This window comes from Pseudorca crassidens, chromosome 1 (genome assembly GCF_039906515.1).
Source record: "Pseudorca crassidens isolate mPseCra1 chromosome 1, mPseCra1.hap1, whole genome shotgun sequence".
NCBI classification, from domain to species: domain Eukaryota; kingdom Metazoa; phylum Chordata; class Mammalia; order Artiodactyla; family Delphinidae; genus Pseudorca; species Pseudorca crassidens.
In genome coordinates, this window is record NC_090296.1 from 174,490,534 (window position 1) to 174,508,926 (window position 18,393).

The following is an 18,393-nucleotide window of genomic DNA, read 5'->3' on the forward strand; positions in this document are numbered from 1 at the left end:
GTTCTCAGAGAGAAGTCATTACTGTGATTATCAATCCTAACTTCCTTTTCACTGAATTCTCCTATAATTTGAAGGATACATAAGCTACAAGAATACAAGGAGGTTTATAGAGATTATTTTCCAACACGGTTGACTGAAAGAAAGCATTTCTGTCTTGTATTATATGACTCAGACAATATTTAACCTATTTGCCAAAGAAATCATCAAATAAACAAGAAGACATCCAAAACAGACAAAAGGTAAAGAAACTCTCCAAGTAGCTTCAAATGTGGAAGTGACTTTTCTTGTCGAGAAGGGTGCTGGATTCTGCAGAGGGGCCAACGAAGAGGGTCACTAGGCTGTTTCCCAATTCACAAGGCACAGCCTCAGCTTCAGACTCACAAAAACACAAAGATAGAGCATATTTCTTAGCTACTCAGCAATTTTGCTAATAGGTTGAATTCATCTACTAGATACATTTGTATTTCCAGATTTCTGTTTAGGTACAAAAAAGATTTTCAAGGTCAAAGTAGTACTTCAAAAGGGAGCATAAAGTGAACTTTATAGCTTATCCCTTCCTGAACTATTTCTATCTTCCAGTGTTCTGCTAGTTCATACTAATGCTTTAACATATACACTTCTATAACAATATATACATTCATATATTTCTAAGGCCGCCTTTACCATACTTTTAATATTCTTCGATCATGCTTTCCGTTCAATTAAACAAACACTTTGAAGCTACAAATGTGTCAGCAACCATGTTCTCAAGAAAGTTACAGTCCTGCCTTCCTTCCACCCCCAAATCTGGCCCATGAAGGCATCTATTAAATAATAACTGATGGAAAAGTGGGGTATTTATCACCCAGGAAAGTATTTGTGAACCTGAAACTTTTCCAATCCTCTTCTGAATGATGAGTACTAATTTTTTATTTCCTTTTATCAATCTTATGAATCTAGAAATATCTGGCTGGACTCACAATAATTTTTTAAAACATAACCCATTAGTTCCCAAGATTAGAGACTCAGTAGCTTACAAAATAAGTCATTAAAATGCTGCCAAGGCTCCTTCTTGATTATTCCAGGATGGCCAAAACTACCTATGTGGAGAGAGACTCCGCTAAGCGCCTCTGCAATATTCCTTATCATTTTATAGAACAATGTCCGATGAACAACACAAGGCCATACTCAATCTCTGAGTTTGTTTCAGCTGCATCGAGTCATGGATTCTACTTATTCATTCTCACCCAAAACCTTCATCTCAAAAACCACTGGGAAGCCTAAACCTCCATCTATGGGGCCATACTTGAATAAGTTACAGTACATTCCTATAATGGAATAGCCATCCTGCTGCTATAAAAAAGAATGAGAAACCTCTTTATATATTTATCCATAAAGATGTATATTTGAGTAAAAGAAAAGCAGGGCACAGAACACTGTGTATATTTAGTATGCTACCATCTGCTTTAAAGGGGAAAATAACATACTTACATGTGCATGAGATATATCTGGAAGAAATGAAAAACCCTAATTCAGTGGGTGTCTGCTGGGAAAGGGCCTGAGGGACAGGAGTGGGGGGAGACAATATGACCAAAGATACTTTATGTATTTTCAGCCCTTGTGAATGAATTACCTATCTTACAACTACAACGTCGCCATCATCACAATGACAACCACACAACAAAGCTATTCAGAGAAGAAAGGAGGCTCTCACATGGTATGGCCACAGAGGTCGGATTAAGGGAGGACAAGTTACCTTAAAAGGAAATTAAACTATGATGTCATTTCACCGCTACAGGAGAAAGACTTTCCACACTCAAAGGGCCCATGTACCAGCATGTAAAGTTGGAGATCACTCTGGAACCTTAAAACGGTTTTGCAATTTGTGACATCCTGAGACTCTGTCCTCGGACCAGCGCATCCCATCCACTTCCACAAAGTGCCTCTGGCCCTTCTGACTGCAGAGACTGTATCCAGCTTAACCCAGCAGAGGATGCAGGGCACTGTGATAGAATCGGCGGCCCCTTCTATTGGGAACATCAGGATGAAAGAAGAGTATGGCTGTGATGATGCTAAAGTGTCTTCCTAGGAACACAATCCAATCAAACTTCTCACGGTAGTAACTGCTTCATTCCCAGCAAATTATGGATGGGAATGAGCCTGGGCGAGCACCAGTGGAGATGCTGGTGGGACCAGAGGCAGGAGGGCTGTGAGGGCAGAGGCTAGGAGCAACTATGGAGGAAGTTCACTGACTACACTAATAGAATCCGAATGGCCCCTGCATCTCAGGTGAGAGCCAGCACAGGAAGAAAGGCGAGAGGGATTGAGGGACTCTTCCAGCGCCCTCATCAAGAGTTCAAGGCCACACCAAGTTGTAATGGGCTCGAGTGTGCGATGAAAAGGTAAAGCACTGGAAGAAAGAAAAGCAAGAACTGGGTGCTGGAAACCCCACCCGCCATCTATCCTGGGCCCTCCATCTGCAGATGGGGACCCCCAGAACAAGATCTCAGAGATCCCTTGTCAGCTCTGGAATAAATTCCTAAGGAGTCAAGAGACGGCAGAACTGTGGCTGGCAGGATCGACATGTGATAGGAAGCCATCTGAAGGAAAACAACAGAAACGGGACTACATGCGCGAGTGGAGGGAGAGATCCATCCGCAGAATGGCAAACTCTTACAGCACTTACTCTGGACCAGATACTTTTCTAAGTGGTTCATCCTCACGACCCTAAGAGATTGGATGGTTTTCATCCCCATTTTATAGATGAGTAAACTGAGGGTCAGGAAAAGATCAACCGGCCAGTAAGAGGGGGATCTAGGGTTCGAACCTAAGCAATTTAGCTCCAGAGCCTAAGAAAGCAATCGAGGCGGGCTCGTGAGGAAAACGTGGTCAGTCAGAAGTCACACTCAGCACAACGGCAGCTTGAAAGCCCAAACTCTCCTTTGGTTCCTGCTGCAAAGCCCTCTGGAGAGGAGATTCCCTGCTCCAGCCTCCCATCAAAAGCCTTCCCCCAAATTCCCATTTTGCTTAAGAAAGCCAGAGCCAGGGCTGTCGCTGACCACTCAGAACCTGTGTAACTGACTGGGAGTCTTCAAAGCCTGTTCAAAGACAGCACCCACTCCTGGGCCACATTCCTCTGTGCAAGAATACAGGTCCTGCTCCCATATATACCCTTATCTGCTAAAGCAGCTTCTCCCCAAAATGCCTCCTGCAGCCCATACCCCTTTTTAAAGATTTAAAAACCACCCACACTGGCTTGAAATATAATTACTTCCACATTTGCATTTTCCCTTGTTTCATTCTTGCAGGTCTCTGCAAAATGCTATTAACCACCTGACTTTATCACAAATTACAGAAAAGGCTTAAAGAGCAGTTTTCTGCACCTGGTCTCCTAGACAGAAGAGGTTGCGTCACCTGAGTTTCTTTGCCCATTTGATCTTCTAGAGGCCTTTACAAACTCTCCGTGCAGAAGAGTCATCCAGGGAGGGTGACATGAAAATGCAGATTCCCAGACCCTGCTCCCGGGACTCAGAAGTCATGGGTCTGGAGCAGCCCCAGGAATGTGCACTTTCACAGGACTCCCGTGTGTTATGATGCAGAAGGTAGTTCACTTGGAACTGAACCAAGCACACATGGAAAAAAAACTGACCAAGGAGTTTTTGAATTTTAGCTTACAAGTATAAAACATCTCACTGTCTCAAAACTCGGTTAGCCAAACAGCAGTTCTTAAGGGGCTGCTCGTATCTTAAATCGCTTTCTCGTTAAGGGACACTGATTTTATTTATTCCTCGTATCTATTCAGCAAGCCTTTAGCAAGCAGAGCGCACGCGAACTCTCATACAAACACTGTGCTGTGGGATAACAGGCAGAGCGCGCAGATGTTTACAGACACTAGGGGTCCACTCTGCTGGGGCACGGGCTCCAGGCGGGGAGGCTGAAATGGAAGGGCGCTGCCTTCTTTCTGCTCATCAACCTCCCCCACTTCCTAGGATGCGCTCAGCACAGCTCGAGCACTTTATAGATAGGGCTTCACCCATAACCATCCTGTAAGGCAGAACCCGTTACGCTACTTTTATGGAACTGCACGAAGAAAAAGGAGGGTCTAAACTCACAAAGTACTCAGGATCACACATCTAGGAGGCAGATGTGCATGTCGGGAGGGGGTGGCTGAATGCTGAGTTATACAATTTGAGTCTTTGCTCCGTGAGAAATACAAACTCGTTGAATACTTAGAAGAAGGCAGGGGCTCTATTATACAGAGCTAAGCCTTACTGCTCTATGAGGATGGGAGAGAAAGCAGTTGAGAGACTACTGACATCCTAAGAGGAAGGGGTGGAGACTTGGAACCAGAGTGTGGCAGGGAGAGGACAGAGATGGGGGCGGGGGGGCCTGGAGTCACTACTGGTCATGGGGGCAGTGGGAGAGCAAACAGACAAGAGGATGACTTTTTGGTGTCTAACTTGGGTAGAATCACAGTGCCTCTGGGTGAGATGGGAAAGTGGAGAAGAGCAAACACAGGGGTTACAACAGTGGCCTCCGGTTGGGAAACGCAGACGTCCCCAGGGAAACGCAGACGTCCCCAGGGAGACGCTCTGCAGGTAGCTGGAAACAGGAGTTCTGAACGTGTCTGCTGTGAGCGCTGGGCATCTGGACACGTCAGCACAGAACCGCTGCTTGAGTCACAGAGGAAGACGAGGTTGAATGGGGATATAAAGGATGTTGAAGAATTCTGACCTTCCCGTATGAGGGAAGGAAACACCAGATGACCAATGAGTACATGGGAAAGACAAGGGCAAAAAGAGAGGGTTGTGGGAAAGTCCACGCATCGAAAGTGAAAGGTCTACACCCCTACGCCAGCACTCCTAATAACAGAGGTGGAAGCCGGCTTAGGACGCTGTGGTATCAGGTGAAGGAGGCGAGGACATGGTCCCTGCAAGCTGCCTGCTGCCTTCCAACCTTGAAAGGTGAATGAAACTGAAAGCAAGCAGAGGAAACCAGCAGAGTACAAAGTGCCACGAGATCCACCTCCCCACAGCCAAGAAGCTGGGAGCAAATCAGATACATCAGAAATGCCACTGGACAGCTGCAGAGCGTATGCGTTTCTGAAGAGGGAAAAGGAGAGATCACATCCGTCCTTGAATCGTCGCTGGTGTTTAAACACCTACGCTGAAAGTCTACTTAGCCCGCGCATGGCTCGCGATGGTCATCTCCTGCGGAAATCAGGGACCACGTCCCTGCACATTCGGTCCTTGTCAATGGGGATGTGAAGTTCACGGTGAAAGGATACGGTTCCTCAAAAAGCTACCATCCAAAGTGATATACAGCTCAGACCCACAGATTGAAATTTATACACTATGTTTTGCTAGTTTTGACTGTGGAAAAATTTTATTTTCTCTAAATTTTGTTTCGGAGGGCAGCAGAAAGTGAAGATCATGAGATGCTAGTAATAACCTAAGTTGACGGTTTGAGTTAAGCTCCCTGAACTGACATTTTGGTACTTCTCCACAGACCTCTGGGTCATCTTCATTTTTTTGTTCTCTGTATGTTTGTTTTTAACAAACCGGAAGGGAAAGCTCCAGGAAACAAATGATGGGAAGGCCATCATTCCTTCCCCACCTTCAAAGTGCAAAAATGCCGTTCCAGAACCCCCTCCTCTTCATTTTTAATAGGCCTCCCAATGTCAAAACCAGGATTTGCTGACCATGTTCTAAGCTCTCTATAAAAATTCCTGTAGTGGCAACAATAAAAGAGCTAAACAGCCCAGTGGAAATGAAGCCTGTGGGTTGTGATACTTTTTATGACACAAAAGGAATTTTCGGCCTCAGCTAAAAGGCTGAAATACCTAATATTGGGGAATAAAGGGAATACGTATCACATCTCTTTGAAACAGGAGGAAAACAGTATTAATAATAACAGAGACAAGAGAAACCAAGGAAGGCAACGCAAAGATGTCAACCCTCTTCGTGAATGAATGCACTTTGAGAGTGAATAGAACACCCGCCCCCTATTTGTCCCATAAGAAAATGATCACCAGTGAATGTAACGTGACCTGGATCGTGAGATGCAGATGTACCAGGGTGTGAGCCAGTGTGTGGGGCTACGATACGAGAGGTACTAAAACTGAATGTAATTCGTAGAATATGAATAAATGCTCGTAACTGTAGAGATGATAACCTAGAGCAGATAATTAACATGAGAGAAAACATCACAACGTCCTTTCCCAAGCACAAAACCGCATCATCAGAAATGGCCCTGGCTCGCTGTCAGCGGTTTTTGAGAACTTGACATTCTTTCCAAACATGCACCCAAAATAATATTACACTAACCTCACGTATTTGATTTATCACTTCCTCTTCAACATCAGTTCCTTTAGAGGCACTTAAAGAACTATCTGACTTTAAAAGAAGTCAAATACTAAATTAAAATGATCATTTTAATTACTAAACGTAGTCAATTAGCCATGTGTTGAAAATATTTCAGATCAATCTATTACATAAAAATAACTAACAAATTGGTATGAAGTACATTATAAATTGTCATATAAACGGTCTATAATAAGAATCACCATCATCATAAAAATAATTTAATTGCCCCAAAGTGACTGGAGTGACTCTCTAACATTTTGTCCCCAGGACTGAGGAAAGAAAACACTAAATACATAAAACTTGGAGATAATGAGAAGTGCCATTAAGCTCGTCACTTTAAAAGGTCAGCATCCGGGAAGGGCCCAAAATCAACACAAAACTCCCCGCAGAACCCCCAATTCAAGAAAGATCAGCAGACTGAATGAATTTTAACTTTAGCTGATGAGGCAAATGCATAATGTTGACCAACAGCATCAGGTAAACAATATTCAACAGATTGGTTTTTTTTGAATTTTTTAATACGTAAGGTCTGGGAAAATGGACAATCAATTTTCTGACCTGCTTCCTAACGTTAACTAATTTTCATTGCTCCCAATGAAAGCACTCCGGAGAATAAGAAAAAGAGGTGACATGAGCTGATTTACATTTCTCTGCTATAAAACCAGAAGTTTATAACCAAAGAAAAAGCAAGACTGTCAAAAATGTTAAATATACACTAGACATTGCTCATCATTCTTTTTAAGAATTGGGAAGTTGTAGGGTATGTTGAATTAAGCAACAAAGAGGTCAAGAGCAATGAAACTGAACCTCAGGCACATGGTAATGGCTTAGCTACTTTCTCCATCTATAAAAATCAGGACACTCTTACTGCTCTCTATGTTAGGTAATTAACAGCTAAAAGCACTTTGGAAGTACAAACTGCTAAATAAATTATGACTGCCAAAGAATTTTAACCGTCACGTGCTAAATAATAGTGATGAAACAAGGGCCTTGAACTTTACCACTTTTGTTTTCAAATTAATCATGTAAACAAGACTCTAATCTCTCATAATATTAGGCCTAGCACAGTATTAGGTAGCAAGTTCAATTTAGGGATTCAAAATCACCAAAGGGATCTTGTTTTTCCAAGAGCAGTTGATTCAACTTTATATGCAGTAACGAAAGTAAGTTCATGTCCTAATCCAGTACCTACAGAAGTATCACCATGACACGTGTGTCCACATTTTGGCTAATTCCAACTCGAGGCCATTCTACTCGAAAATCTACAAAGCTACCAACTTTTTGAGGATTTCCTTTTATTTCAGATTGATTTTCAAATCCTAAACTGTAGTTATGTTTTAAACTATCTTCTGGGAATTAACAACACACTGGACTTTCAGCTAAAATCACTGTTCTCTGCCCCTCCCAATCTCTTAGACTATAATATTTATTAGATGGTAGACCTATCAAAGAACCTTCAGTGCTTTTTTAGACTTGTTTACTGACGAAAGAGGATAAAGATACTGGCACCAATTCTATGACCTTCCAAACTTTCTATTCCAATGGTGGTTGACCAGGTCATAAAATTTAAAATCTGGACTAGGAAAGCTAACATCACTTCATTAGTCATCTACAGCATCTTATTCTTCTTCCATATTCATTTGAAATAACTACCAAGTGCTGTGAAACTGAAAAACAATCAAACAACTAACAAACAAACAAAAGACCCAAAGAATTTTAAATCACAGAAAGATGACACAACCTTAGAGAGCAAATTCATTTTAATTCTTCCTCATTGAAAATATAACATCTGAAAAAGACAGTCTCCTATCTAAGCCCACAATCTGATCAAGGTTCTGCTTACAAAGTGCATGGTTCTGTGAATTACCTGGATGATTAGAAATAAAATGCAGCCATGAAGAACAGTTTAAACATCATTAAACGAACAAGCCTAAATTATTATATATTTGGGGAGAAAGTCATGTCCAGTTATTACTTTAAGGAAAAATTAAACATCTACGAAAGAAACCAAAGTAAAGGGTATGGTTAACAGTAAAATGCAAACATATAATTTTATCCGCTTAATAACTAAGACCTCAAATACCAACTTTTAGTGACTCATATTAACTTAATCGTGACATCAGCTTTTATAATCAGAGATGTACAAAGACCACTGTGCTCCAAACATAATTATTGCACCAGAGTCTCATTTCATGAAATTATTAGTTAAGATGAGAGCCTCTGAACAAATTCATATTTGATTAGTTTCACTTATTTAAGAACGCTGAATAATTTAAGACAGCTGAAATAAAAGGAAAGCAAAAGGGGCACTTCTGAGCAGTGCTGACGTCATCTGCACCCTGCCCTCTCCAGGTGGACCCTGAATTCAGAACGATTATGAACTGTGAGTACCTTCCAGGTGAAGCCACATCAGCCTCCCCTTCACAGCAATGACAGAGGCCACGCAGAGTTCTCCCGGATTCCTGGGGTTCACGGCTTCAAGTTTCATGTTCTGTGTGAAGCCCCGGCTGAATGACGTCTGAAACAGAAACAGAACTGACACTGAGCCAGCAGATACCACAGCCAGATAATGCGCAGCAAGGGAGTGGCCAGCTGGCACGGCAGAAATGTATACACACGCACGCACGCACACGTGCACGCACACAGATTTACTGATAAGACAGACAGGCGAGCGCGCCTGCTTAGTCTTTCCCCACCATCCACGAGGAAAGAACCACACACCCTTCGCTTGTTTCCCAGAAATGAGAACTACGCTGGGCACACGGCAGGTGCCTAACAATATCTGCTGAATGAGCACGAGGGTGAGTCCACTCTGGCTTCCCAGTTCCATGTGCGTCCTTCCAACCTCAGAATCACTGTGGTACCGATCACTCCTCCCACGTCCCTGCGCTCCTCACTCAGGTCCCCCAGGGCGTATCTGAGGGTGAAAGGAGACGGCGACCTCCACCTGGGATCATCTCCTTCAGCTGGATGTCTGTCCTCTAGCTTTTCTTTTGGTACAAGGTCCGCTGGTGATGAATTCCCAGTTTTCTTTTATCTGAAATGGTCTCTATTTTCCCTTTGTTCTCTGTTTATTTTTATTTACTTTTAAAATTCATTTTTAAAAATTCACAGAGGGAAATTCACTTTTTGGTGTGCTGTTCTAGGAAAGCAGGGCTGTCAGGTGAATGTACACACAATCCTGTAGCCATAACCACCATCAAGACACAGAGCGTGCTATCACCCCCAAAATGCCCTTGCACCGGCCCTTCGGTGAGCAGTCCCTCCTAGACCCCCAACTCCTGGAACACTGATCTGCTTCCTGTTCCCGTAATTCCACTTTTTCTATGATACCACCTAAGTGGAATCCTACCCTACTTAGCCTTGTCAGTTTGGCTTTTTTCACGAAGCAAAGTGCATCTGAGAGTCAGTCAGGCCATCACACGGATGGGTACCTCAGTCTACTTTACTGAGTGGTTTCTACACATGCACCATGATTTATCTATCCATTTCCCAGCTGAAGGACAGCTGAGTTGTTTCCGGGTTTTGGTAGTTGTGAATAAAGCCACTATGGACATTCAAAGTTTTGTGTGAGCATATTAAGCTGCTCAGGCTGCCACAGCCAGTACCATGGGCCGGGCAACTTAAACAACAGAAATTAATTGTTTCATGGTTCTGGAGGCTGCAAATCCAAGATCAGGCTGTGAGCAGGGTTAATTTCTTCTGAGGTCTCTCTCCTTGGCTTGAAGATGGCCATCTTCTCCCTGTGTCTTTACATGGTCTTTCCTCCATGTATGTGGCCTATGTCCTAATCTCCTTTTCTTATACGGACACCAGTCATATTGGAGAAAGGCCTACCCATGTGACCTCATTTTACCTTAATTACTTTTCTAAACACTCTAAGTACAGTCACATTTTGAGATACTGAGAATTAGGGCCGTAACACATGAATTTTGGGGGGACAAAATTCAGCCTCTAACACTAAGTTCTCATTTCTCTAGAAACGGAAGGATTGCTGGACCATATGGTAAATGCACATTTCTAAGAAACTGACAAATTATTTTCCAATATGCCATTTTGCACTCCCATCAACAGTGTACAGAGTTTCAGCTGCTAAACAGCCTCACCAGCATGTGGTATTGCCAGTTTTTCAAATTTTAGCCTTTCTAATAGGTAGGTCTAGTGGTATCTCATTGTACTTTTCTTTTTTTTTTTTGTGGTACGCGGGCGTCTTACTGTTGTGGCCTCTCCCATTGCGGAGCACAGGCTCCGGGCGCGCAGGCTCAGTGGCCATGACTCACGGGCCCAGCCGCTCCGCGGCATGTGGGATCTTCCCGGACCGGGGCACGAACCCGTGTCCCCAGCATCGGCAGGCGGACTCTCAACCACTGCGCCACCAGGGAAGCCCTCATTGTGCTTTTAACTTGCATCTTCTCTGTAACCAATGAGGTTCAGCACATTTTCACGTGTCTGTCACTTGTACAATCTTCTTGGATGAAATGTCTTTTTATCTTCATTCCACAAGTATATTTTCGCTGGATATAGAATTACAGTTTTCTTCTTTTAGCATTCTAAAGACATTAATTCACCATCTCTTAGTCTCCACTGTTTCTGATGAGACGTCTGTTGTTATTTAAATTGCTGTTCCTGTATAAGGAATATATCATTTTTCTCTTGATGCTTTGAAGATTTTCCTCGTTATGTTTGGTTATCAGCAATTTGACTAGGTTGTGTTTCTTTGTATTTGTGTTGCTTATTCACTGAGATTCCTGAACGCATTAATTTAGATCTTTCAGCTACTCTGGTAAATTTGGAGTCATTGTTTCTTCATCTATTTTTTTCTTCCACAATCTCTGTGGCCACATCTTCTGAGTCACCAAGTACACATGATATGGTTGCTCAGATCCCTGGGATTCTATTCATCTTTCCCTCCCTTCCTTCCAATCATTTTTTTCCTCTCTGTTCTTCAGATAGTATAATTTCTATTTTCAAGGTCATGAACTCTTTGCTCTGTCATCTCTATTCTGCTATTAAGCCCTTCCAATGAATTTGCTTATCTTGGATATTGTATTTTTTGGTTCTAAAATTTCTCTTTTTTATCTTCTCTACTTCTATTCTGGCACTTCCTATCTTTTTATTCATTACAAGAATATTTTCCTTTACATCAATGGTTTGAAACTTTAGAGTATATCCGAATTATCTAGAGAGCTTTTTAAAAACATAGCCTGCTAAGTCTCACCCCAAAGTTTGTGATTCAGTTGATCTGAGGTGAGGTCAGCAAATCTATATTTCCAACAAGTTCCCAGGAGATGCTGAAGCTGCTGGTGCAAAGACTATACTTTGAGAACCACCGCTTTACACCATGGAGCTTAGTTGTAATAGGGGCTTTAAAATACTTGTCTGCTAATTTCAACATCTGGGACATGTTGGATTTGGTCTGTGCTGATTTATCTTTTCTACTGAGAATGAGTCTGACTTTCTTGTTTCTTCATGCATTGAGCAACTCTGGATTGAAACCTGGATGTTTTAAATATATATCACAGAGACTCTGGATTGTGTTATATTCCTCCCAAGAGTGTTGATTTTTCTGTTTTAGCAAGCAATTAACTTGGCTAGACTCAAACTATACACTCTGTCTCTTGAGAAGCAGCTCAAATCTCAGTTCAGTTCTTTCATCCTTAGCAAGGCTTCTTGGAGTTTTCCTGGCCCATACATGGTTCAGGGATCAGTTAAAGATTTAGGCAGAGTTTATACACTGGATTTGTGGTCTTCCCTCCTGCCTCTCCCCTGTCTGAGTCTTCCCTCACTTTCCAGTAGCTGTGGTTGCCCAAATTCTGTTAACTGGTTCATCAGGCCAGAAAGACCTTGAATTTTATATCACTGTTTTCATTATCCCCTATGTTGTCAACTGTGGCTGACCTTAAGCCAAAAGTCTGTAAAAAATGGGTGACCACTCCTGCTACTACTTTCTTCCAAGCATCTGTTCCCCTCTAAAACCCTTCTGCTTTTGTTCATTTTCCATGTCTCTCAGGTACTAGTTTTGGTATCCTGCCCAGAATTTATAGTTGCTATCTGCAGGGGGATCAATTCAGTATGAGCTTACTCAGCCAATACTAGAAGCAAAACTCCCTCCTAACACTTTAAAAATAAATATGAAAGTTTCCAAAATTACCCACTACTATAAATTTTTTTATCAGACATTGCAATACTGTATAAATGTATCTACTTTGAAATACATAAACTGAGATAAACAGGTTCCTGTAAGTAAGAGAGATTACATCTTTATATGACTCATGGAAAGAAACCAAGGTAATTCACATTTCCATGTCTTTTTATAGAAGTTAAGTTGAAAATGCAATTATATTTTTATGTTACCAGAACAAAATTATCCAATGTATGTTGAGAAACCAATATGCTCCTTTCCTTTATGTTTCTTCAGAAATCGAAATCAAAGGAATTCTACGTTGGCTGTTTTTCTGCAAGTCGTCTGGCCTCATTCATGCATATTAGGTATTGAGTTTCTTTTTGATGACATGACTCGATACACTGCCTGAAAAGCCTCTAAGTAAGTTAGAATGCATTTTATCCTACTTAATAAGGGAAAGCTACAACCGTGTAACCTATTTTCATTTCAACTCACTGCCTGAGGGTAATTTATAAAGGATCAATAGCAAAACTGTTACCTTTGAGTTTATTTTACTAAGCATTTGCCTGTGTCAATCCATCCCAGAACAGCCTCGGATTGCTAAACATCCCCAGGGTAACGTCTTCCATGCATCCACTTCCACACGACCCCTCCTCTGGTACACACGAGATGTGTGATTAAAAAATGATTCATGATAAGCATTCCATTAAAGAGCACTTGTAGCCTGTTAACATCATCCAGCAAAGTACCAGTAATGCAATGCACGTGCCACCAAGGCAGATAACAATCCTGTCGATTAAATAAACGGACAGCAAGAAACAAAGGGGGCATCTTTGTAACAAGTGCATTCCTAATGAATACGCCAGCATTTTCATTAATACAGATTTCATCTCGGTAGCTGAATCCTGAAAGCTCAGAGGCCACCTGGGGATATGGCTCCTGGCTCCACGATAAAGATCCATTTGGACAACGGCTGGCTGATGGGAGCAGAAGACAGATAAAAAGACATCTTGGGGGAACCATGTTGTTGTCACAGAAGAAATAACTCCCTAAATCCAGAACAAGGGGGAGATGTGAGGAGTTTCTTCCCAAGGCTAAAGAGTTAGGGAAGGACAATCTCCCGTCTGGAAGAAAGCACAACCTCAAAGGGGTTTGAGGATGCAATAAGGAGTTTCCACAATCACAAATAAAAGGCAACGAGGCCAGCAGATTCCATGACAAGTGATGTCAACACAGTTTGAAGCGTAGTAAGACTCCACGGACTTAATATGCCTTAAGAGCTAACCAGATGCTGTTCCCATGGTGGCAGGTCGCACAGCTGTCTCCACACCACCTCACACCCTTCATACAGCTCTTTCAACGCTTCAGAAAAGCTACCTTTGTGAAAGGCAATGTCATCCAGTAGAAGTTCATTCAATCATGTAAGGAGCCCTGATTTCCAACCCTGCCACTGACGTGTTTCCGTATTTATGAGCACAAGCTGACCTCGTCATCAACCTACTTAATTCTCCAAAATCTGACTATGATTTATGCTCACTGTTGAGTTTCTCTCTGTTAAGCTAGCTCTTCCCATCAGAAAGCGTTGCCAACTGAATCCCTGGAGTAAAAATTATCGGTGGGGCAGCAATGAATCAGCAGCTCTAGGCGCACGTGCCCAGAAAACGATTCTTTGGTGTGGGAGCACATTGCACTGTAGTATCTGGAGTCTCCAACCGGAGGACTGCATCTTTTTTCTTAGCATAAAAAATTAACTCTCATAACTAAAGGCATGTTAAACATACGAGGCTATACATCTCTGCCTCACTCTCACAACGAACATGATAGTTCACATCCCTTTTTAGTTCCTACGGTTGATAAAGTTTACATGAATAATTTGTAAACTATTTTCTACAACAAACTCCTATAAATAAGCAAGTACACACGTTTGAACACACACGCACACGCGCACACACACACACACACACACGGAGTTATTTTATATGTCTCTGTGCCAATAAGCTGTATTTGAAGAAGGAGGTGGCTTAAAGTAAGCACAGCAGAAAACTGTTGGGTTAGCATGTTATTACTTTAATCCAATGAAAAATTTAGGAACATATTTTAAGAATATACCTCAGGAGCAGAGAATCTCCCATTCAATGAACTTATCAATATCATACTCCACAGCAAGTGCACAGCTAATGGTGGCCCTGGTGGCTGGCTGTCCACCAAACTCTGTCCTCCTCCTGCCAGTGTACAGGCTCAAGGTGGGGGGACAGCCCAGCCAGGGCACACTGCCTAGTCTCACTCATGGCATGGTGTAGCCGAGTGACTAGTTCTCAACGACAGAAGGTGACAGGAGTAAGATGTCATATGTGTCAATATCAAGCTACAGTGTCTAGAACTAGGGTTATCTTCTGCTGGTTCTCTTTTCCTATCTGCTCACTAGACGAAGCCGAGTACAGACCTAGACCAAGGCTCAGTGCAAGGAGAAGAACCACCTGGTAATCAGGAACAACCTGGACCGTCCACAAGTGAGAGAAAAACTTACGACATGTTTAGTAGTCAACCTGTCACTACAGCCCAGCGTCTCCCTAACTGACACAAAAACAGAAAGGAGGACTTTTCAAGACTGACAAAAAGGCTTAGCATCCCATGGTACAGGGTAGCACCCTAACCTCATCTTGTTCAATAAATAAAAAGCAACTTATACAACTTACACAGCTCAAGGTGGACAACATTAATGAGTAAAGGCGTAGCAAGAACCAGGCTTCTTACGTTTCTGAAGCAGAAGGGAGGCGCTTCTTCTGTCCCATGCTGCTTGTGATAATCTGCCCAGTCGAAGTCCTGGCCAGAGTAACCTGTGCGTGAGAAAATGCAGAGAAGACGCATTAACCAAGCCGCATCTCAGACCAATGAACAGCACCAGGGTGTGTCGGGAATTTAAAGTAATAAGGGCAGCAAGTATAGGGCCCCTCCCCAAAAGGTGAAGCCCTTTCTCATGTGTGACAACATATTGGATTTTATGAGGGTTCAATGAAATATTGTAGACAGTGTAAAGTACTAAATATAGGTAGGGTGTACCATCATTATCATAATCCGGTGCTTGAAACCAGGTGAAGAAGGGGGGAATTTACCTCGTCAGTGCATGCCGGGGCATAGATTTGCTCTGGGGGAGAACAGATGAGACAGAGCATTCCACAGAGCACACCCGCACAAGGCATTTGTCAGAAATACACAACACGTGCCTTCATATCAATTCTGAGTTCAGGTGAACTTACATCTCGACAGCTTCGTGGAAACCGTGAGATTTTATTGGAAAACAACACTAGAGGAGAATACTTTTTAAAGAGTAACTGAAGGTAAGACAAATGGCCAAAAAGGAGTTGAGATTCTAGCGGGAAATCCTCCAAAGACATGGAAGTCAGGGAGGAATAAACCTTGCCTTAGAATTGAATCACGGAGGAGGATGGAAAATGAGAACTGGGGAAGGTGCGCCTCGCCGGATGAAGTTTTGGGGGCATATTTGAGATACTGGGGGAGTTTGAGAACCAACTATTCATATGTACTAACTTTAACATGTTTTTTTTCTTTCTTTCTTTATTCATTTCATTTGGGGTTGGGGGAAGAGGTACATAATTATACAATATATATCGATCTATCGTGACCTCCAAAACAAGACATGGGAGAAGTTTGTAACATAAAACAAGGGCTTCCCTGGTGGCGCAGTGGTTGAGAGTCGCCTGCCGATGCAGGGGACACGGGTTCGTGCCCCGGTCTGGGAAGATCTCACATGCCACGGAGCGGCTGGGCCCGTGAGCCATGACCGCTGGGCCTGCGCGTCTGGAGCCTGTGCTCCGCAACAGGAGAGGCCACAACAGTGAGAGGCCCGCATACCGCAAAAAAAAACATAAAACAAGAAAGGAGTTGAGTGTATGGCTGAACCTAGGTAGGAAAATACCTCTTAATGTGTCATTTGCATTTCCTGTGAACAAAGGAAGGGAATGGAACCAAAAAATACGGCACCCATCAGGATTACCTGAAACTGCAAAATGCCCCTATGATCATCACTTAACAGTTCTCTCTTCACTGGTTTAAGTATATGTAAAATAAATCTATAAGGGATTTCTTAAGTATATTTTTAAGCCAAGCCCCTGATTCTTTGCCCTGTATCATCATAAATTCTACACCTGCAAATTCACTTAACATGGGGAATTCTGTTACTAAATCCACACTTGCAGAAAGACTACAGAAATTCCATATTGAAGAAATTCAAGATACTGTTTGCTTCCTACCTCCACCTGTACAAAATAGTATGCTTTTCATTAAGTAAGCTCAATTTACTCAATTCTTTAAAAGATGGGGGTGGAGGTTAACCAAGAAGGCAGTTGTCTTCCTGGCCCAGGGACTGACCCTCCCCCCTCCCTCCTCCCCTGCCGACCATCAGTGACAGAGCACACACACCCCCAACTTGCTCCTGAGACGTCCCTGTAAAGAGTGACAGCTCCTCACTACTTTCCAACGAGGAGATAAGACGTCTCAGAGTCCTGAGATGCTGTGTAATCTTTCTAGCTGGTTTTGAAGAGGTTCTGCACATTCTTCCACATTCCCTTCCCCCCAGACCTTCTGTCCAGAGCTGTCCCTCCAGCCAGAGGGCTCTGGAAGCAACCAAACCAACCTTCTCCTGAACATTTGCAAACAAAGCAAACGTGTCTTAATCAAGGCACTGCGAGTTTCTTTACAATTAATGTAATCGTCCACTTCGAGTACTTTCTCTGTAACTGTTTTGGAGCAAATCCTTGCGTTAATATATAAGAATAGAAGAATTCACCGAAAGACACCTCAAACTGGTGAGAAGTCACCTCACTCTATGAAAATACTGAACCAGAAAGGAGAACTGGATGAAGGACCCAGTTCTACCAGGACTTGGATGAACCAAGGTCGAAATAAATTAAGTCTTCTGTACCTGGCTTTCCCTCTCTACTAATCCGCAAGAGAAAGAAAAGAGCTTCAAACTCTCCTCAAGCTGCTGCATTTCATGATTCAGAGCCACTACTACTAATTACCATTGCTATTTAGGATTATTTCCCTTCCCTCTGCGGTTAATTCCCTTCTCTTCTCCTAGGGGAAAAGTGTGACAGGTTGGATGAAGAGTGGATATATAACAAGACATTCCCTAGAAGAGCTCTCAAGTGAACAGCTGGAAACAAGCTGAATCCTGACAACAGAAGGACCCTGGTGGTTTAGGCCCACGGCTAACTGGCTTTGTTAAGGTCAAGACCTCGTTCTGTTACATATCTCTTCCCTGGACCTCTGCTACTTCCTGAGTTAGTTTGTGAGCAAAGGAAAATCTTATCAAGATCATGTGGGAAGGGGAGAAATAGGAAAAAACCCATACAAATGCACAGCAAACCATTTTCTGAAATAACATCAAATTTAGGTATTCTGTATGGTCGGTATCTGTTCAGATAAAACTTTCCAACTTAGGGGTCACCTCTACACCCTATACAGATAGACATTTAGCTGGATTTCCTATCACGTTCATAACCACCAACTTCCAATGGATTTTCAACCCGCTCCATAAATGCCAGGCTCGCGGTTTCTTGGACCTATATTCAATCCTTCTACATCCAGTCTCCAAAATTCTCTGTGGGGAGCCACTTTTAATCTAATAATTTCAGGATATATCCAACTCTTGCTGGGTACCTAAGCAACAAGCCATTATTCTGTCCCCAGAACTCTCTCCTTTCCTTGAATATTTGAACAGCTTCAACTCCTCTGCCTCCTCCTTCTCTTAGGGACCTTTATTCGCTTCATCACTTAAAATTCTTCTCCTTCAGTCTGATAATGAGCTCGCTTTGTAAGGCATTTTTGTGACAGCTCAGAAAATAACTGTTACATAAAAACAAACTGCTGTGGCTCTTATAATAGAGACAACAGGGGTCAATT

At 42.6% G+C, this 18,393-nt stretch overlaps 1 protein-coding gene across 2 annotated transcripts in view; it reads right to left on the bottom strand.

The window, feature by feature from the left end:
- Window positions 1-18,393, bottom strand: part of SFMBT2 (Scm like with four mbt domains 2) — a 209,637-nt gene that overhangs the window by 46,528 nt on the left and 144,716 nt on the right. For both annotated transcript variants that reach the window (XM_067700782.1, XM_067700793.1), the window contains exons 10-11: window positions 15,223-15,305; window positions 8,736-8,862 (exon numbers count right to left, since the gene is read on the bottom strand). In XM_067700782.1, coding sequence (XP_067556883.1) covers window positions 8,736-8,862; window positions 15,223-15,305 — 210 coding nt within the window. The remainder of the gene's footprint in view (window positions 1-8,735; window positions 8,863-15,222; window positions 15,306-18,393) is intronic.